Source organism: Xyrauchen texanus, chromosome 31 (assembly GCF_025860055.1).
Source record: "Xyrauchen texanus isolate HMW12.3.18 chromosome 31, RBS_HiC_50CHRs, whole genome shotgun sequence".
Lineage (NCBI taxonomy): Eukaryota > Metazoa > Chordata > Actinopteri > Cypriniformes > Catostomidae > Xyrauchen > Xyrauchen texanus.
Window position 1 is genome coordinate 19,370,534 of NC_068306.1, and position 22,808 is coordinate 19,393,341.

General features: G+C 42.0%; 1 protein-coding gene across 1 annotated transcript in view; it reads left to right on the top strand.

Moving 5' to 3' along the window:
- The first annotated feature begins 8,375 nt into the window (after positions 1 to 8,375).
- Positions 8,376 to 22,808, top strand: part of LOC127625269 (CCR4-NOT transcription complex subunit 6-like) — a 30,230-nt gene continuing 15,797 nt past the window's right edge. Inside the window, exons 1-7 of the mRNA XM_052100458.1 lie at positions 8,376 to 8,465; positions 9,933 to 10,054; positions 11,202 to 11,388; positions 13,145 to 13,230; positions 19,982 to 20,083; positions 20,286 to 20,354; positions 21,889 to 22,046. Coding sequence (XP_051956418.1) covers positions 9,943 to 10,054; positions 11,202 to 11,388; positions 13,145 to 13,230; positions 19,982 to 20,083; positions 20,286 to 20,354; positions 21,889 to 22,046 — 714 coding nt within the window. The 5' untranslated portion in view covers positions 8,376 to 8,465; positions 9,933 to 9,942. The remainder of the gene's footprint in view (positions 8,466 to 9,932; positions 10,055 to 11,201; positions 11,389 to 13,144; positions 13,231 to 19,981; positions 20,084 to 20,285; positions 20,355 to 21,888; positions 22,047 to 22,808) is intronic.

Here is a 22,808-nt window from a genome sequence, read left to right on the forward strand (position 1 = left end):
GTCACAGCATGTGACCAGCTGAACACTGCCCTCAAGTCGTGGTATGACAACGGTACTCCAGACAAATCTGGCTGCTCATCCTGCAACGAAACACAAGACTGGACAGGGGAGACAGCAGACTTCAGATAATGTGAGGAACAAAAAGTGATCCAAGCAAGGACAGTGTTGGTTGCCCAATCTATGTGTGGGTTGTGTGTTACCAACTAGGGATGTCCCAGCACAACTGGGGTCGATGGGGACCAGATAAGATAGAAGGACAACTGTTCAGAGTGGTTACCGGAGACAATGGTGACTGGTTTTGTGGAATAGGTGATGACTGACAGGGGTGTGCCACTAAGTGAGTGGGCAGTGATGGGCTCATCCAATCGGTCCCTGGTGAGCCGCCATTTGGAAGCCAAGTCTGTCAATGAAATTCCCTTCGACACCAGAATGCACCAAAGCCAAAATCACATGACTGTCCATTCCATTATGCAGCCGGGCCGTGAGAAGTGTGCGATGTCCGGGGGGTTTGTCCAAGGATGTTGCGCTCACCAGTAACTCCCTAACTACTGATGTGTGTTGTGTTTGTAATGGGCATATAGCAGCAAGGTGGCCCGATTGGCCGCAACGGAAGCATAACCCCTTTTGAAGGGGTTGCCTTTCCTTATGTGACACAGGAAGTCTATCCAACTGCATGAGCTCAGTGTCAGAGCAAGATTCAGACAATCTGGGAAGGGGCTGGTTGTGAGTGAAGAATCCAACATTGCCATTCCCCATTCTCCAGCCCTCCCGGAGAGGAGCGTGATTACACTTCTTCACATCTTCATCGTGTTTGAGGAAAATGTGAAGGGCTGCAAGGAGAAGAACAATGGGCATCGCGAGAGAAAGTCTCTTACAGATCCCTCACCTGAGAACGTAGCTGGAGGAAGGATGCGCGCCTCTGGTGGCCATGGGGCATGAGAAGCTTCTGAAGGAGATGGGGTGTGTCCTGCCATTGCTGTGAGTTCCGTGGGCTGCGAAGCCATCATTTCCAGTGCACGGAGTGCACACTTGGTGTCGTCCAAGCAGAGCTCCTTGTTGTGAAAGGGTGGAGCAAAGAGTAGTCTCCTCCGCTGGGTCCATGCTGGCCAGTTTATTCTGTCAGAGTATGAGGGGAGACAAAGGGACCCAAGTGCAGAGGGGAAACAGTTCAATGAATGTATTAATGACAGTCACTCAAATAAGGACAGGCACACCCTGCACCGCTGCAGAGAGCAGAGTAAAACAAAAGCCCCTCAATGGGATACGGAAAGAGAGTGTTAGAATGATGAGTCAGGAGCATTTTGAAGAGAGTCCATTGAAGCTGGTGTAGTGCGAAGCAAAGCCCAGACGAGATTCTACCCAGAGACACAGGCAGAGACAGAGAAATCCTCCTACACAGGAATTGGGCAACAATACAGGTGAAGGTAACCATACCTCAAGAGACAGACAACCAACAGACAAACGAGCAAGCTCCAACTAAACAAGAGAGCATGGTTAAAACTTCACAGCGAACAATAAACTGGCAAAGAAATAGAGGAAACACAAGAAATAAGTAGGGAGTCCAATCAGTTGAAGCAGGTGGAATGGGTGAGTAAATTATTGGCGTGATCAGCGCCTCCCCAGGAACGATCAGTGTTCACATGGAAACGCTGATCACCCATGCAAGCTCAACCTGTGAGACACGAGGGAGAGAGAAAAACAAACAACAGTATGAGCCGGCACAAATGCCGGAACCGTGACACTCTGTCACTGCAATGTGATAATTATCAAGAGTTTGATTTATATAACCCAAGGCGTTCAATTGCTTGAAAGAACTTATAACACTGAAACTTGCATGCCATTGAAAGCCATTGAATTGCTTTTGTCTCATTCCTAGTCATTAAAATGAATCCCTCAGTTCAAAGCATGAAGCCATGGCATTTGAAAGCTTTTTGGCATGCATCTGCACAGTCAGCGGAAGTGGGAGCGAGATGATAGAGAAACACAAGATGATGGAAAATGATCAACCAGTGCAATGCTCAGATAAGTGAATGCAGCAAAAGCATCTGACAGATTTCAATGGGCACAGGCACTGCTAAAATAAGGATGCTTCAGCTCAGGCTATTGAAAATATTCTAATTGGGTGATGTAGATTCAGTTGGGCAAATACATTTTTACATATTTTTTAGTATTATAGAGCAAAACATTAGGGCTGTGTAAAAGATATAAAATACATGTCTAATACTGGATCAGATAGATCAAATTATGTATACAATGATCATGTTATAGTCCATGCACATAATTTTCTGATAAAAGTCCATAATCTGTTTAAATCTTTCTTCTGAAAATAATCATATTCATGAGATATGCAATAAATATGCATCACTTTTATTCTGTGGTAAGTGTTCTTCTTGTCAATTTGCTGACCAGTTACATTTGATTAACGAGTCAGAGAATTGGCTTTAGCCTCACAATATAACTTAAGCCATTTGGTTTACATAAAAGCACTGAGTGAAGGTTCTGATGATTTATTTTCATTTTACATGTTCTTTTTATTTTGAACCTGCTTTGTCATCCTTAATGTCCTGAATCTCATTTCAGCAAATAAAAGACATGTACAACAAAGAGGCCTTCTTCATCTTCCCGTTTTAATGGAAACGAGGCCTCAACCAGATGCCAAGCTTTAAAACCTATTCATGAAAGATTTGTTTTTTTCTTGTTATCATGTATCATGACGTGGAAGATGTCATGTAACTATATTTAGACCTCAGCAGGTGGGAGTGTGTTTGTGGATCTCTTGACAGTTTCAGTGTTGTCATTAAATCCTTACATCACACTTTTCAAGCAGAATTTCTTGAAAATGCTGTTTTGCATTTAAATGTTGAAAGTGAAGAATTCAAATTAGATATGAAGTGAATCATGAGCAGATATTACTTAATTTCTGGTACTGTTAGAGGCCTATGTTTGGTGGTCATAAATGCATTGAAGACCTGTCTAAGATCTTAAGAGTATTATGCAGTAGCTTGAAATATTCTTAAGAAATCTCCCAAAATGAAAATTGCTCTAGCTTCTATGGTTAGTCTTATAAAAAGTTATTGCAATGCCAATATGTAATTTGTTCAACTGGAGTGCTTTCTATTATTATGATAGTATAATAATGAATAATGAATAATAAAATTAGCACAAGAGTACATTGTATTTCTAATGTTCCCATTAGGTTTCTAACATTGCTTAAAAGTTCTGGGAATGTTCAAACATTCAGTTTTTTGTGTGTGTGTGTGTGTGTGTGTGTGTGTGTGTGTGTGTGTGTGTGTGTGTGTGTGTGTGTGTGTGTGTGTGTGTGTGTGTGTGTGAGCGTGTATTTATCACTTTGTGGGGACCAAATGTCCCCATAAGGATAGTAAAACCCGAAATGTTTGACCTTGTGGGGACATTTTGTCGGTCCCCATGAGGAAAACAGCTTATAAATCATACTAAATTATGTTTTTTGAAAATGTAAAAATGCAGAAAGTTTTCTGTGAGGGTTAGGTTTAGGGGTAGGGTTAGGTTTAGGGGATAGAATATAAAGTTTGTACAGTATAAAAACCATTATGTCTATGGAAAGTCCCCATAAAACATGGAAACACAACGTGTGTGTGTGTGTGTGTGTGTGTGTGTGTGTGTGTGTGTGTGTGTGTGTGTGTGTGTGTGTGTGTGTGTGTTTTAAGAATGTTTTTTTCTTGGTTAGTGAAATATTCTGGGAAATATTTGAAAATTTAAGATTTTTTTTTTACAATGTAAATAAATAAATAAAATGTTCATGCTAATGTTTTGAGAACATTTATCAATGACAGAAAACGATGAAAGAATGTTCTATTAACATTATTGAAAGAAAGGTGAATCAATTTATGGAAGATGAGCTAAGAACTGAGGAGATAGACATAGCAGTTCAACAGATGTCTAAAGGGAAGTCACCTGGAATAGATGGGATAAACATGGATTTTTTTTTCCTTCTGGATGTCAGGGAACTGTTCTATAATGCCTTCTTAGACTTTATTTCAAACAGAAGTCTTTCTCCCACTATGAAACATGGTCTCATCACTCTAATTCCCAAGCCTAATAATGATAATCTTGTATTAGATAATTGAAGACCAATTACTTCATTATTTAATGACTAAAAATTGCTGCCACTTGTCTATGCTAATCGTCTGAATGAGGGATTATCACATATCATTGATGAGTGTCAATCAGCTTTCATTAAGGGCAGAAATATACTTAATCACATCAGGTTTTTACTAGACATGCTTGATTATCAAGACCTTACTGATACTGATGCTTTTATTTTATTTCTTGATTTTTACAAGGCATTTGATACCATTGAACATGCCTTTTTATTTGAAGTGATACAATTTTCAAATAATTAAGATGTTATATTCTGACATGCATAGTTCTGTGTCCCTAAATCCTGGTATAATCCCTAGATTTGAGGTATTACATGGTATTAGACAAGGATGCCTGATTTCTACAAAATTGTTTATTTTAGCCACCCAGTCACTTGCTCATGCTCATAAATAACAACCCAGTTTTGAATGGTATCTCAATCTTCGATAAGGAATTTAAAATTAGTCAATTTGCCGATGACACATCCTTTTAAAGAATACATTTATGGCCCTTAGTACAAGCTCAATTTTCTCTAAAGCATCAGGATTATCCCTTAATATTCAAAAAAATATGAGTTACTTCCTATTCATTCATCTAATGATTCTAGTATGGCTTCAATCAAGGTTAAATATGAAGTGAAGTATCTAGGAATAGTTTTATCTATTAAGATATACATTTCTCTAACCGTTTAATAGATAGGAAAAAATCACTAAGCCATTTTTGTCACAGTTATGCTATCTAAGTAAGAAGGTATTTCCAAAGTAATATATCCATGTCATTCCCTCTATGTCTCTGCTAATTATGTTAAATAAGCCACCTCAATTATTTTCCAGTTCCTTTGGAAAATAAAACCCATTATATTAGGAAATCACAGCTAGTTAAAGAGTATGATAAGGGTGGGATCAAAGCCTTGGACTTTGTTGCAATATTTGGGGCCTTTAATATTCAATGGTTGAAATCATATTTATCACAACCTTACTCTATTTGGTTTCACATACCTAGATAACTATTTAATAAAAAAAGGTGGGCTTGAATTTCTTTTAAAATGTGATTTTGAGGTCACTAAGTTTCCTATTAAATTATCAAACTTACATAAACAACTTCTCCAATACTGGAAAATTATATTTACCCAAACTTTTCTCCCCATGGATCCACCCTATGGAATAACAGGGTCATTAAAATTAATAAGAAATAATTGTTTAAAAGTGATTGGTATGAGAAGGGTATTTTGTGAATGATATATTAGATGATAATGGTAACTTCAAGGAACATATTGCCTTCTTGCTCAAGTATAATCTTAACTGCACTCATAGAGAATACAATAAGATGTGTAAAGCAACACCGTTACCAATATTACAGTTAATCCAAAACACATTGATGTATGTGAGAATAAGACTTTCACCAACTTTACCTAATCTAGTCATCAATTCATGCAATTTATATGACAGTAAATGTAATAACAAATGTATTAATGATTTTTTTTTTAAGCTAGAATGTTTTTGGATTATAATAGAGGATTTTTGTGTAAAAGTTCCAAATATGAATGCCTTGTCCATAGATAAACCACATTTCAAATTAATCAAATGGCCCATTTCCCCTAAAGTCAAAGAGACTCACTTTAAAATAATTTATAAAATATATCTGGTTGCTGACTTTCTTAGAAATAGATAAAAATGTTAAGTAGATCCCTGTGTTTTTGTGAGGCAGCTGGAACACATGTTCTTTATATGTCTTATTGACAAAAGCTTCTGGTCTGATTTACATAATTGGCTGTCATTTAAGATTGATGACATCCCGACATTTGACTTATCACTCATCCTCTTTTATATGGATAATGTAGATTCATCCCTATCTGATTTGGTTAATATTATTGTTTTCATGGGTAAATATCATATTCATTATAGTAAGTGAAGATATTCTTAGCCTTCCTTTTCATGTTTTTTTCCTCACTGAAAAACGTAACGTCTAGTAAAATTGCAAGAAAGATGTGTAGTGATATATCCAGATAATTGTTGTTTTGTATGCTACGCCGAAAGGATGTCTTTCTTTTTATTTATTTCGGGGGGTTTTTCTCTAGCCTTTTGCTCTCGACTTGTTTTTGTTGTTGTTGTTGTTGTTGTTTTAACTAATACTCCCTTGTTGTTTGCTTTTTGTTGTTTGGAATTTTGTAGGGGACACTTTTCTTTCATTTACACTGACTATAATTGTATTGTTCCTACTGATGTATGTTTCTTATTTCTTCCCTAAAAAAGAAAAAGAAAAAGACATTGGCAAGGACTTCCTGCTGTCAGCTGCCGTTTAATGTAGCGTTTTAATAGCTCTTTAATGCCATCCAGTGTTCGTCAAGTGTACTGCTGCTCATACACGTTAAACATGATCACTTCTCATTTCAAATTATATCACTTCTGAAGACATGGTTTTAACCACTTGAGTTGTGTGGATAACCTTTATGTGCTTTTTGGAGCTTCAAAGTTCTGGCAATCATTCACTTGCATAAAAAAAACAGCACCATCACTATTTGAAAAAAGTAATCTTTGATCAAGAGAGGGCCCATTTCCAGCAGCCATCACTCCAACAACTTATCCTTGAGTAATCATGCCAAACTGCTAATTTGGTAATAGAACATCACTTGCCATCATATCAAACACAGCTTAAAGCCATTTGGTTCATTAAATGAATTAAGCTTAACATTGTCTTTGTGTTTGTTTTTGAGTTGCCACAGTATTCAACATACTGGCATGTCTTAAGGTAAATATTAGGTAAAAAATGGCAAAAAAGAGAACTTTCTGACTAGTCAGTCAATAATTATTTTGAGGAATGAAGGCTATACAGTGCTTGAAATTGTCAAAAAACTGAAGATTTCATACAAAGGTGTACACTACAGTCTTCAAAGACAAAGGACAACTGGCTCTAACAAGGACAGAACGAGATGTGGAAGGCCAGATGTACAACTGAACAAGAAGATAAGTACATCAGAGTCTCTAGTTTGAGAAATAGACACCTCACATGTTCTCAGCTGACAGCTTCAATGAACAAGCTCAACACCAGTTTCATGTACAACAGTAAAAAGAAGACTCAGGGGTGCAGGCCTTATGGGAAGAATTGCAAAGGAAAAAGACACTTTTGAAACAGAAAAATAAAAAGGATCTTAATATGGATATGGATCTTAAAAAATATGGATCTTAAACCCCATTGAGCTTTATTGTGATCAGCATGTAAGGTGTGTGAGAAGTGCCCGACAAGAAAGCCACATCTTTGGCAAGTGCTACAAGAAGTGTGGGGTGAAATGTCACCTGATTATCTGGACAAACTGACAGCTAGCCAAGGATCTGCACAAGGAATTGCTGCACGTGGAGGATTTTTTTGATGAGAAGTCTTTTTATTTTAAGAAGTTCTGAAAATTTGAAAATTGTAAGGGTAATTTTTCATGTTATTAATGTCCTGCCTATACATTGTGATCAGTCGAATGCCACTTTGGTGAATAAAAGTACAAATTTCTTTCCACAAGAGCAAAATCTGTACATTATTCTAAACTTTTGGCCAACAGTGTAGGCTACATCGTTTATAATATTCAGACGAATATCTTTTCTTCTCCTTGCTCTCATCATTGACTGCATCTCTCTGAGTCTTCATCTTATCTAGACTTAATCCTTTCATTTACTTACTTGGTTTACAGATTATTAAGACCTATTTACTAAATATATACGTATATTCAAAATTTCTTTAATTGCATAAATTCAGTGTTCATTTTAATTTATTGATTACGTTTTATCTGGTTGAATGGAATTATTTTCATCTTGCTGGATCAAATTGCTCCAATATTTATTATAGAGGTCGAGCGTTCTGAAATTCAAAGAAATACCCAATTTTGCATGGGTGGTCTGATTGTCAAGTTTAAATGCCAGTACAACGAGGACGATCTCTTCAATATTATTGAATAATTATGACACGTGTTTACATAACAAACATACTGCTCCATTTACTTAATGTGCTTCATAAATCTCGTTTCACGATCCATCTTTATCATCACCGACAAAGGGTGAGATAAATAGCATGTTTATAACTAATGGCGTCTTTGTTGTACTTAACTCGTAAAGCATCCGCAAAATTGACCTATTTTTATGACTCCAGTTTTTGGCTTGCGTAAACAGTGTGAAGGCTTGGAACTAACAGGCGGACCAATCAGAGGGCTCGTTTCAGGATCAACCAATGAAGAGAGCGCTTCTTTTCGAGCGCTGCAACTCTCACGGCCGCCATGATGCTTGTTTGCCTTTAGTGAGAAAGAGCAGCGGATCAGAAACAAAGGAAACGCGCACTCGTCTTTGTGAACTGGTATGAGCTTACAGGTAAAACGAAAACGTATTCGGAACATTTAACACTCTGTTTAAATGTATACAAACAAGTTAATTGAATTTCCTTACGAAAGCTTTTCGTCGCCGTTGGTGTTAGTACATGCATAATCGCGTGTTAGCCAGTTAGCTTATGAACTAATTTGGTCAAAGATCGATTTATAGTTAAGATGGACAACATTAAATGTATTATCTCCAGTTAATGAGTTGATAACAAACTGCTACATTATGGAAAGCCTCAATCAAGAACTCTTGAATGTCGAGGTCTATTAGTTTTGTTATGTAAGCAGCATCCTGCTGTGCCTGGGGAAGCTAATTAAGCTAATAATAAAAGTCTCCGATTTATTTATTATCTCAATTAACACCCCCGTAGCTTGCTTTTGAGGGTTCCCGGTTATTAGTGTCACTTGAATGAAACTGCGAAGTGAAATATTTTACATCTATAGCGATTCTTTAATGTAGACAGTTAACTCACTTTGTAGGGGGTCTAATCAAAGTAATTCACTTGAGTAGTTAAGCAGCGGATCTGTGGCAAACGCATTACGAATGAAAGCTAATTCAGTTCCTAATAGCTTTCGCGTAGTTTGCTCCTTAAGACGACTTAATAGTCCACACGCTGTAACGTGGCTCTGTGACTGGGAAATAAACACGAGGTGGTTGTTTTGTTTGGGTTGCTTTGCACTGCGATGATGAAGGAACAATTACCCGCGGTTATGTATGGAAACACTGTTTCACTGTGTTAATTTTTAGCTGATGGCTGCAAGGTTTTCAGCTGCACCTCTTGTTTCTTGGAATTGTAGTACGAGTATCATGCGAATTGGCTAGCGCTTAAACCCATTCCAGTTTTAACGAGCTGACATTTCTTATTTGGCGTGACTGACTAAATTGTAGTCTTGAATTCTGTAATCTTGAAAACCTGGAATTAAAAGAAATCAGGTTTGTTTCAGTATAGTCGTGCGTTGTCTAAACGTTTGTCAGTTGCACGTGCAAAGAAAATGCACGCAAAGTGCCACATCACGGTGAAATATTAGCACTAGTCAATTTCTTATAAAACTTCTTAAAAGTTGTCATTTTATGCCATACACTGTTATCAAGTGGTAACTTGTTTCATACAAATCTGTTCGTTTTAGTTACTGCCTTTTGTGCGCGGGCTGTTATAAATGTAAATCTTGGAATCGTGGTGACGTTTAGCAGCCATTTGTCATAGGCGTAATTGACATATGCCTCAGCTAGTGATCCTGAAACTGCTTTTGTGTGTTCTCACTCACTCTGCGCTGATCTCCATTCCTGCTCCCATGCGCATGTGCGTGCTTCCGTTGTCTTGTCATTCGGTCTCATCTTTTTCACACATTTCCACTCATTCAGTACGTTTACTACTCACTCGCAGCTTTATAGAAATTGCAAATATATAATGTGGCATTTTTATAATTGTGCATAGTGAAAGTGATCATTTATGCATTTCAGTATTACAGGGATGCCCAAGGAAAAATATGATCCGCCTGATCCAAGGCGGATGTACACAATAATGTCCAGTGAGGAGGTTGCCAATGGGAAGAAGTCGTATTGGGCAGAGCTGGAGATTGTTGGTAATGTTTTGGTTCTCAAAAGAACATTTCTTTGAATTCAAAGTTGACCCCATTTATTTTTTTTCGACACTTCTGGTCTAATTGTGAAGTCATTTTACTCCACAATTATGTTATTCCAAAGGAAAATGTTTGTCGTCAGAATCAACTTGCTTCACCTTTGAAACGACAGTGTCTTTTCAGCTTCCTTTGGAAATGAATAGTAACCAATAGCCAAATGTCTGGTTGGGGATTGCTTTAGTTTACTGTTCTTGCCAATGTTTAGCACTGTAGTTTAATGCCTGTTAATGTAACAAACAAAAACATGTTATGGCTATAATGGCAATTCATAAAAAATTTATATGTCAAGATGCTCTGGGGTGCACTTGCCTTGAAGGGATATTTCAACCAAAAATGAAAATTCTCATCATTTATACACCTGTATGTCATCCCAGATGTGTCTGACTTTTTCTTCTGCTTAACACTAATTACGAATTTTAGAATAAATTTTCAGCTTTTTAGGTCCATATAATTCAAGTGAATGTTGACCTAAACTTTGATGCTCCAGAAAGCACATAAAGACAGCATAAAAGTAATCCATATGACTCCAGTGCTTTAATCCGTGTCTTCTGAAGCGATTCAATCGAGTTTGGGTGAGAACTGACCAAAATAAACTCCTTTTTCACTGTACATCTTGCCATTGCAGTCCCTAGGCACAATCATGATTAAGCTCAATTACACTTCCTAGTGCTTGACACTTGCGTAGAGCTATAAAAGGTGCTTGTATCAAGACTTGCATTGTGATGACCTACAGAGCTGAGAATTTTCCAGGGTTTTTTTGGGATTGCATGATGGTCTGTAAATGAGAATATATATTTTTTTTGGTGTCTCCATTGTACTAGTCAAAAATCCCACAAAAAATTGTATGGTGGTGTTTCAGGAGGCTACTAGTCCTCCGCAGTTTACAATGTTCATGAAATATACATAATTATAAAAAGATGACGTATTTAATGAAATAAGTAAAATGGGTTGTGAGTGGAAGTTTAAGATAATAAAATACCTAAACTAGAAGCCACCTTAGATATATAAATTCGATCATATATAAACTAAAGTAGATCTATATTGTAAAATATACAGTGCATACTCTTAATGTAATTTTGTCATTTTACAGGTAAAGTACGGAGTTTGAGTTCAGCATTATGGTCCCTCACCCACCTCACTGCTCTTCATATCAGTGATAACTCTCTCTCCCGTGTCCCGCCCGACATTGCCAAACTGCACAACTTGGTGTACCTGGACCTCTCGTCCAATAAGATCAGGAGCCTGCCCGCCGAACTAGGCAACATGTTATCTCTCAGGTGAGTAATTAATGCTCTCTTCAGACAATAAAACTGCACTGATGATTGTGGTTCGGTAGATGGGTAAGGCTGTTGTGGTAGCTTGCAGAGACTTTTAACCCATCTGAGCATTTCTAATTAATTGCTAATTACACCTCCAAATTTGTTAGTTTTCCTTCAGGTGCTGGCCTCATATTTAAGTTACACAAACCCTTTTCCACCGACATGGTTCGGGAGTGGGTTCCTGGGCAAATTCTCGATGTGTTCTGAAGGTTTCCACTGCAGAAAAGGGCGTTCGGGGGCGAAAACCTGGTTTGACACTGCCTCAAAAGCTTGCTGGTCTGAATGCAGGAACCGATTATGTTAGAGGGCATTGGGCAGTATAATGTTTCATTTAAAGTTTTTCCAAACAACAACAGTAGCTACCGTTGGCAGCAAAGAGAACTTCCACGTTCAAAAAATAATAATTATCAGACATCAAAAGTGTTCAGGTTATGCAGGTGACATGAGCATTCTACTTGGCGATATGGACTTTTTGGAGAGCCGAGATAAACTAGAAAGATCGCTAAGAGAAGAAAAAATAGGCTACAAAGTGATGCAGCACGAAAAGATGCACATCGGCTTCAATCAGACAATTTACCAAATTGAAAAACACTTAAAGGAGTGCAGGGACTGTAAGAAGGACCTGAACAAAAGCGGCTGTCGATGGGGCAACAATGTTTTGTTGGTCTCAGACACCGGCCAGCCTGATATCCAACAGGGGCACTGAATTATGTCACTCAAGATAAACAAATCGCTGGTGTCCACTGCAGCTGATCTCAGTAAGTTATTATATTTTCCAATTTTGTTAGCTTTTACACTGTTGTCCTCTTATTTTGTGCTGTTTTGTTCTATAAAGGGATTTTTGACTAGCTACTCACTGTTCAGAAGATTGTGGCTATCCGTTAAGTAAACTGGTGGGATTCTCAATTAAGCCGTGAACAATATTATATGCTATGGCAAAAATCAAAATATAAAAATCTGCTACTCCAATCTTTATAACGATTCCACTGTTACAATTTACAGAACTTGGCAAGTTAAGCCATAGTTAATACAAAATAATGTAATTCCATTTACTGTCATCTTTAGCATAGATGTCTTCTCTGACAATCTTGTTGAGCAATGTAATAACGCTGGATTGCATTACTTCGTATGTTTAAATGTGACCTAAAAAAAAAAAAAAAGGGTAAACGCTAAACACAAACACTGTTGTGACATGCCATGTTTGTTTGTGGGCAGGTGAGGTAGCCACGTTAAACTATCACGTAGCCGGTCATGTTCTCTTTTCAAGTCAGTGGAAAAGCCGGCCGGTTTACAAAAGGCTCCAGACTGCTCCAGGCTCAGCACGAGAGCCATTGCCATTTCGGTGGAAAAAGGCTAATAGTGGTTTGCTCTGCATCAGTTTAATCTGCTACAGGTTGAAATATCTTACCACTTCTACTAGTGTGATTACTGCTCTGGATAGTTATAAATCATGTTCTGATATGGGCTGAAATGCTACTGTATTGGGTAGCTATGAAGGTGATCTGGATTTCATACAACACTCAAAATGCTCCAGGCTGCATATTAGGTTTTGTGTAGTATGAAGGCTTATTCAAATTAGCTTGTTGACATTGGCTTTTTGGCACCATTTTGCTCTTCATGAAAACACCATGTTTGCTCAAACCATTTGTGCATGTCGATGAATGATCCTCTCGCTCTTTTTATGGCATGCAAATTTTCTCTCTTTGATTTACAGGGAACTGCTTTTAAATAACAACCAGTTACGAGTTCTGCCTTTTGAGCTTGGGAAACTCTTTCAGTTACAAACATTGGGTTTGAAAGGTACTGCTTCCTTTTTGTAACCTGTAAAACTATATCTTCTGGGTTCAATGCAAATTAAGCTCAATCGACAACATTGGTGGCATGTTGATTACCACAAATTATTTTGACTCGCCCCTCCTTTTCTTAAAAAAAAAAAAAAAAAAAAAAAGAGAGAGGTTACAGTGACTGTTTACATGCACTTAAGAAAACAGTTTATTCTAGGGGCATTCTGAAACGTCCTGTAAACAAGAATGCTGCAAAGGGATAAAAGAATGTTTAGCGCCTAGGTTTCTTGGAGAATGCAGATTAATGTGCTCATGTAAACACATAAGCCGCGTTCTGATGAGTTTTTGAAGAGTGTATGGGACTGAACGGGCTAACAGACATCATGGTATAGAGCCCATCAACATGTCAACACATCAGAAAGAATTCAACATTTCTGGGAGTACATTGGAAAATCACATACACTTTCAAATATAGCCATTTAAAATATCGAGTGTCCCTAACATCCGTATTTATGCGCTCATACATTGGGGAATCTTGGAGTTTTATTTAAGAGAGAAACACATTTTTGGGCGCATTTGTGAACATTTAAGTCGCAGTCTGGAGCCCTATGGAATTCAAGCGAATCAACAACATAGTAAAATAGTGAAGTGTTCCTCGGATGCTATGTTATTTACACAATTGTTGAGAGAGAAAATATATTGCTTTGGAGAAAGCTGCTTACTGAAAGAGCCTTCTATACAGGAGTAAAGAATATGGAATGCTTCATGTTTTGAAATTACATCATTACAGAGTATAAAAATTAACTGTGTTATTCCTGAACTGACGATGTTTTCTACTGTTTTCATGCTGTGATGCTCTATGGATGAATTCTACTCTGGTAGACCATGATTGTTAAATGAGATGTGTACCATAGTAAGCTGTTTACTGAAGCTAGATTGTCATCTGCAAAATAATTATATTTTATCCGAACAATAATAGCAGCATGACCGCATCATCTCTGAGCCCTGTAATACACAAGCATCCTTCTGTCTGGCTCTCAACTATCTCTTTTGTAAGTACTCAATCTCTGTACAACAGACTCTTCAGTTTTGTGACTAGGCTCAATATTTGCTTTCAACTAAACAACCAACAGTTCTCAAATTATGTCAGGCTTTGCAGTTATGAAGGCAATAATTGGCTTCATTTGTTTTTTAGGTTAGTCTGCTCCGCTTCATAGATGGATCAAGACTCAACTAAGTAACTAAAATGCTTCTATTTGCGGTATGGCCATCATTCTCCCACCCATTATCAATAACCGATAGGTGGGGAAGAATAATATCTCACTGTAAATCTGCCATCATTTGTTCAAGTTTCTGTAAGTTTTAATGCTACGGTAATGCATAACATAACGATTGTTTAGGCTTAACTGGAAGTTCCGCCCACATTGCCCTCAAAGCGTCAAGGGACTTAAGAATATTGTAGATAACTTTACACACAAAAGGTTAGTAAGTGATTGTATTACTTTAAAATCATGTTTACATGCATATTGTTTGTCTTGTGGCTAAACTTCTAAAAAAAAAAATATTTTAACCATCAGGAAATTAGCCCCCATTCACTTCCATTTTAAGTGCCTGTGGCAGCGGGGGCATGGTCAAGCGCCCGTCCGGGAGAGAAAAGCGGTAAGGGCGCTCACACCTGAGCTAAATTATGTCTAACACCTGTCTCTAATTGCAGTAGAGCGAGGAGAGCGGATAAAAAGCCAGCAGCCACAGAGCAGAGGGAGACCGACCTACAGCAACCCAGCGTTTCTGTGTTGATGTGTGTGTGTGTGTACACATTATAAAAGACAATAAAAAAAGGCTTACCTTGTGCCGGAGACCTGTTTTCCTGTCCTCTTTGGGAGAAAGTTACTACACTGGTGCTGAAACCCGGGAACTTTGATAATGGAACAGAGTCGCCCCATAGAGTCCTCCCAGCTGGCGGAAGTCCTCCAGTCCCTCGCGACACTCCATCAGAGCCACCAACAATCCCTGCTTGAGCTCCGGCAAGACCAGGACCGTCGGTTCTTCGAAATCATGCGGGCTCAAGCAGAGGACCGGCACGCCATCCGGAGCCTCCTCAGCCAGGAGGCCGCTCCAGCCGCAGCCGCGACCCCGGACACCCGCGCCACATTGCCCCCACCCGCGTTACAGAAGATGGGGCCGGCAGATGATCCAGAGGCGTTCATCGATCTGTTTGAACGAACGGCGGAAATTTGGGGGTGGCCCCAAGACCAGTGGGCAGCCCGCCTAGTCCCTCTCTTGTCCGGGGAAGCACAGCTCGCGGCGCAACAACTGCCGGCAACAAGCCTCCTGGCTTACCATGATCTGAGGAAAGCCATCTTGCAACGGGTTGGTCGGAGCCCGGAAGAAAGTCGCCAGCTCTTCCGGGCCTTGAAGCTCGAAAAAGCCGACCGCCCGTTTGCGTTCGCTCAGCGGCTCCGTGATGCCTGTCGGAGGTGGCTGCTCGCGCGGGACCGCGACGTCGAGGAACTAGTCGACCAGGTGGTACTGGAGCAGTTTGTCCAGCGTTTGCCCCGGAAGACGGCCGAGTGGGTCCAGTGCCACCGCCCGGCGTCGCTGGAGGAAGCCGTCCGACTCGCGGAGGACCACATGGCGGCGATTCCCAGGGCGGATGAGCCCTCTCTCTCTGTCTCCCCTTCCCCTGTGTCTTCCCCTGTTTTTTTTCCCTCCCCTCTTCCCTCTCGCTCTGCTCTCTCCCCAGGGTCCGTTCCTGCCCCCCGCAGGCGCGGAGCGTTTGTAAGACCAGCTTCCCGGCCTTGGGAACATCCGCCTAGCCCTTCCCGTCCTTCAGCCGCTCTCCTCCTCAGGTGGGGGCACCCGCCAGCACGGGTGCGGCCGCAGCGCCTGGGCCGGTCTGCTGGAGGTGCGGAGACCCGGACCACTTCCGGGATCAGTGTCCGCTGATGGAAATAGGGGCAGTGGTGCGGGTCTCCGATGTTCCACAGGCTGCCCCCGATCGGGCTGGAGCGTGCAGATTCGGTAAGAATCCAGGGGGTACATACCAAGCTTTGTTGGATACCGGCTGTAACCAGACCACCATCCACCAACGCTTGGTTCAACCCGGGCTTTGGGCTCAGCTAAACTGGTGAGGGTAAGGTGTGTGCATGGGGATATTCACAAGTATCCCGTGGTGACTCTGGCGATCAAATTCAGGGAGAAAAACATAGTGTGGAGGCAGCGGTTAGTTCCGCCTCACCCATCCGCTAATTTTGGGTACGGATTGGCCGAATTTTAGAAAGTTATTGGAGGGAGTTTGTGCGGATGGGTCCTGCGTGAAAGTGAAGGGGTGTGTGATGTGCGATGCTTTGGCGGGAGGCGGAGCCAGGGCCGTCCTCTGCTGCTCCGAGTGACGTGGGAAGGGGCGAGGTGGACGCTCCTCCTCTCGGGAATTCTCGGAGGGGACTTCCCCTTGGAGCAGTCGCGGGATGAAACCCTTAAGCACGCCTTTGACCAAGTGAGAGTAATCGATGGTCAACATCTCCGGCCGGGTGTCGCCGTTTCATACCCGTATTTTTCACTTATTAAAGATCGGTTATACAGGGTGACGCAGGACGCCCAAACAAAGGAGGAAGTAACCCAATTATTGATTCCACGGAGCCGCCGGGAAATGGTTTTCCAGGCGGCTCACTATAATCCCATGGCCGGTCACCTAGGGGAACGGAAAACACTTCTCCGTCTAATAGCCCGTTTCTATTGGCCGGGCATTGGCGGTGACGTCCGCAGGTGGTGTGCGGCGTGCCGTGAATGTCAGTTGGTAAACCCACCGGCCACCCCAAAAGCGCCATTGCGCCCTCTACCGTTAATCGAGGTCCCCTTCGAAAGAATTGGGATGGACCTCGTCGGGCCATTAGAACGGTCAGCACGCGGACATCGCCGTGTTAGTCCTAGTGGATTACGCGACGCGATATCCGGAAGCAGTGCCTCTGAGCAACATCTCCGCGACGTAGTGTTGCAGGGGCACTCTTCAAGGTAATCTCCGGGTGGGGATTCCGAAAGAAATCCTCACCGATCAAGGCACGACTTTTATGTCACGAACACTTCGCGAACTTTACGAGCTCTTGGGCATCAAATCGATTCAGCACTAGCGTTTACCATCCTCAGACAGATGGCCTAGTGGAACGATTTAATAAAACGCTCAAGAACATGATTCGTAAATTGCGTACACGATGACGCTAGGAATTGGGATAAGTGGCTAGACCCCTGTTGTTTGCAGTACGAGAGGTCCCGCAAGCCTCCACCGGGTTCTCCCCGTTTGAGCTGCTGTACGGGCGACGCCCCGCGGTGTCCTTGACGTCATCCGCGGCGTGGGAGGAGGGACCTTCTAACAGTAAAAATGAAATTCAATTCGTTCTCGATCTTAGAGCAAAACTCCACACACTGGGGCAACTAACACAGGAGAATTTGCTCCAAGCTCAAGAACGCCAACGCCGGCTGTATGACAGGGGTGCTCGGCTACGGGAATTTGCACCGGGAGACAAGGTACTCGTATTACTCCCAACATCGAAGCTCTAAATTACTCGCCAAGTGGCAAGGACCCTTTGAGGTCACACGACGAGTGGGGATCTCGATTATGAGGTTAGACGTACCGATAGAGGGGCGCGCGCCAAATTTATCACCTCAACCTCCTGAAATTATGGAGGGAGGACGGCCTCTGTGACGCTGGCCACGGTAGTTCCGAGAGGGCGGAGCTCGGACCGGAGATAAACAAAAACTACAATCTCAACACTCCGGTTCCTTGTGGAGACCAACTCTCACCGCGGCAGCTCACAGAGGTTTCTGAATTACAAAAAGAATTTGCAGACGTGTTTTCCCTCTACCGGGCCGCACAAACATCATACAGCACCACATCGAGACCGAGCCGGGCGCGGTGGTGCGTTGCCGCCTATCGCTTACCCGAACATAAAAAGAAAATAGTACGGGAGGAATTAGATGCGATGCTTGATATGGGCGTAATAGAGGAATCCCACAGTGATTGGTCCAGCCCGGTTGTTCTTGTTCCCAAGAGTGATGGGTCTGTTCGATTCTGTGTGGATTACAGAAAAGTCAACGCGGTGTCTAAATTTGACGCGTACCCAATGCCCCGTGTTGATGAACTGCTCGATCGGTTAGGTACTGCTCGATTTTATTCGACCTTGGATTTAACGAAGGGTTATTGGCAGATCCCCTTGACACCAATGTCCCGTGAGAAAACAGCCTTCACTACGCCGTTTGGATTACACCAATTTGTGACGCTTCCTTTCGGTTTGTTTGGGGCACCAGCCACGTTTCAGCGACTCATGGATCGGATCCTCAGACCGCACACCGCGTACACCGCTGCCTATTTAGATGATATTATCATTTACAGCAATGATTGGCAGCGGCACATGCAACATCTGAGGGCCGTCCTGAGATCGCTGCGGTGGGCGGGGCTCACCGCAAACCCCAAGAAGTGCGCGGTTGGGCGTGTGGAGGTACGGTATCTGGGGTTCCACTTGGGTCATGGCCAGGTGCGTCCCCAAATTGATAAGACCGCGGCGATTGCGACTTGCCCTAGACCTAAGACCAAAAAGGGGGTGAGGCAGTTCCTGGGGCTGGCTGGCTATTACAGAAGATTTGTACCCAATTATTCGGACGTCACCAGCCCGCTGACTGACCTCACTAAAAAGGGGCTCCAGATCCGGTCCAATGGTCAGAGCAGTGCCAACAGGCGTTCACGCAGGTTAAAGCTGCACTTTGTGGGGGCCGCTTTTGCATGCACCTGACTTCTCTCTCCCCTTTGTATTGCAGACGGACGCTTCAGACAGAGGGCTGGGGGCCGTACTCTCGCAGGTGGTGGAGGGAGAGGAGCCCGGTGCTGTACATTAGCCGGAAGCTCTCCTTAAGGGAGACTAAGTACAGCACCATAGAGAAGGAGTGTCTGGCCATCAAGTGGGTGGTCCTCACCCTCCGATACTACCTGCTGGGGCGGGCCTTCACCCTCTGCTCGGATCATGCCCCACTGCAGTGGCTCCACCGCATGAAAGATACTAACGCCCGGATCACCCGTTGGTATCTGGCCCTCCAGCCTTTTAAGTTCAAGGTGGTCCACAGACCGGGGTGCAGATGGCTGCCGCTGACTTCCTCTCCAGAAATGGGGGAGTGGTAGGCAGGCCGGATGACGCCCGGCCTGAGTCGGGCGGTGGGGGTATGTGGCAGCGGGGGCATGGTCAAGCGCCCGTCCGGGAGAAAAGCGGTAAGGGCTCACACCTGAGCTAAATTATGTCTAACACCTGTCTCTAATTGCAGTAGAGCGAGGAGAGCGGATAAAAAGCCAGCAGCCACAGAGCAGAGGGAGACCGACCTACAGCAACCCAGCGTTTCTGTGTTGATGTGTGTGTGTGTACACATTATAAAAGACAATAAAAAAAGGCTTACCTTGTGCCGGAGACCTGTTTTCCTGTCCTCTTTGGGAGAAAGTTACTACAGTGCCTCACTGTAGGCACTTGATTTTTATTTTTTGTAAGAAAATAAGGGACAAGTCAAAATAAATTTTTGTGGTAATCAACATTATGCCTCCAATGCTGTCAACTGAGCTTAACGTTTGTTGAACCCAGAATATTCCTTTGTCTAAAATTGAGTACTTCCTAGTGCATTCTGCTTGGATGGATGGTGATAGCGATAGTGTCATATCTTAGGGGATGACACTATGTTCTGATGATACATGTTTCTGTGACATTTCAGTCCTCATGTTTGGCTGTGTTCTATAGGAAACCCTCTTGCACAAGAAATCTTAAACCTCTACCAAGAGCCTGATGGGACGCGTCGGCTCCTCAACTACCTGCTGGACAATCTTGCAGGCACTAAACGTGGTAAGTAGAGCCTCGTTTATCTGCCCTGAATGGCCTCTGTTCTCATGCATGCTCTTTAGAACCGATTAATTTTATGCAATCAGATGAGTCATGGTATTGTATCTGAACACTTAATTTTTTTGCTCTGAATTTCTGTGGAGATACTATATGCTTGCTTGGCAATGCAGCAGTCTTTTGAGTCATTGCTTGCCTGTCTCCATAGTATCTGCAGAACAGCCACCACCTCGCTCATGGATACCACTGCAGGACCCAGACAGGACACAGCCAGCAGGTGAGACCCTCAGATTGTTACACAAACGGTACACCATTCACTCTTTCACTTTTCTTTTCCATCGGATTTGTGAGGCATTTTACAGGGCTCATCAATAAGTATTCTGTGGTAGCCCCACCACAAAAATGTTTAGCGACATTGTTATTTTTTTTTTATATAATTCATATGCTTTATTAATAAAGCTACAATTTACAACACTTTGATTAGGTTTATTCAGTAATGGCTGGCAGTTATATAGCTATAAATACATAAACATATGTTTGTTGGAAAATGATAGCTAATGGCAATTTATAATTCAACTGATTATTCCAATACTATCACACATCCTTTTTGCATTTTTGAAAACTCTTCTACATTAGTCATTAAGGGGGCTTTCACACTAGCACTTTTGGTGCGCACCCGGGTTCGAATGACGTCAGAGTTCGGTTCGTTTGGATGATGTGAACGCTGTCTGCCGAACTCGGGTGCGCACCCGCGAACCGTACTTGGGTCCGCTTAAAAAGGTGGTCTGGGGTACGATTCATGTGAACTCCAGTACGGTTCGCTGCTGATATGAACGCAATCGAACCAAACCGTGGAAGTGAACCGCTATTGATGACGTATAATGTGGTCGTCAGTCTCACACGCGTCACTTTCAAAATAAGCGGAAAGGGTTTACTTTGGTCTTCCGATGAAATTGAAACCTTGTTAGCTGTATGGGCTGATGAAGTAAACATCAAAACAGTTCCTAAAAAGTTCCTATCCTAACACTTAACTCTACAAAATATTTGATAAACGTTAGCTCTTTCGTGCGTGCGTTTGTGTGTGTGTATACACTTACCTTGACGAAAAGCGGGATTGACGCACACGCACTGCAAGCAGAGAGATGATTTCTGCTTGCCTTCGCAAAAATTGTCTTCGGCGGACAGCCCGCTGTCTTTTGAACGATTTCAGTAGCCTATTTTTGCGGCAGACAGACGCAAGTGTGTTTCTGTATCTTGATGTTGAAAACAAAACCAAAGGTTAAAAAAAAGAACAAATGTGAACCGAGCAAGTCTATTCATTTTGACGCCTTATCATTTCGCGGTTATCAAGCAACACAATTACGCACCAGCTACAGCTTGATGACGCAAGCGTACCGCGGTTCGGATACAAATATATAATGCGAACACAGTCCATCGGGGGGAGGGGGGAGCAATCGAACTCGGGTTCGGAACAGGCAATCGAACCAAGTGTGAAAGCCCCCTAAAAGCAATTCACATTGGTGACATTAAAATTGACAGAATCCTTGCAATACAGCAATGTGCAAAACAGAAAAACAAATGTTTACATTGAGGCATAACAGTACTGTGTATGATGTACTGTTCATGATTAATGAACTTATGACAATGCAGCGTTGAGCCGTGCTTTAGAAAACAATTCTTGCCTTAAAAATATCCCCAAATCGCAGCCTTGAGACAAAAATTTAGATAATCTTTGATATACCATTTAGGTTACATGTTGTATGATATTTTTAAGAGAAAGCCTTACTGATACATCTCCCTTTAACCCTTAGCACTGTTCTCTGTAATGTGCTACAACGTGCTATGTGACAAGTATGCCACACGTCAGCTCTATGGCTACTGTCCCTCTTGGGCCCTCAACTGGGAATACAGGAAGAAATCCATCATGCTGGAGATCCTCAACTGCAGCGCTGACATTATCAGCTTACAGGTCTGTCAGCCACTCTTGCAGAAAGCTGGGTGCGTTGTTGCCATCTAAAATAGATTTTGGTCATCGTTAAAGATCTCATCAGGCAAAATCCTCAGTCTTGGGATCGTCTGGGTTGGCATGCTCGCCAACAGCCAATTAATTCCTTTTTGATGCGTGCCTAATGAAGAGACGATAGGTGCACAGTAATTGACGTGTATGTGACCAAAAGTGAAAGATGTCCAGTTAATATGTTGATGCTAAGTAACGGGCAGGTTATCATTTTAACTAGCCACAAATCAATCCAGGCATTTTGACCTTTTCTTTTCAATGCAAAGCATTTGCACTTTACCAATATGTGCCTCATGCCAGAGTCCGATGTCTCTGAAGCATATTTTAATTCATTTTGGAAAAGTTTTAGTTAGCGGAACAGCAAAAAAAAATTGTCTAGCTCAAACACCGAACCAGCACAAACGTTAATTTCTGCACACAAATCATCACCATGAAATTTTTTCTAAACAAAGGCAACATTTGCGCTAAATGCATACAATAACAGTTCATTGGTGCATGCGTATTCAAACAATCATGACGTCACCAAAATCCACTCCGGCACATGCGTGTTGCAACGTCTAGTACATATTGGATCTAATCCAGTACGTCAAGTTCTACAGGCTGTAGTGAGGACATCTTGGAGCTTGGCTGTCCTCTGTTGGACATTTCTGGTTCTGCACTTGAGCACTTTGCCACTCCATCTAAAATTTGTAACAGAACTGACTTTGATTTTCT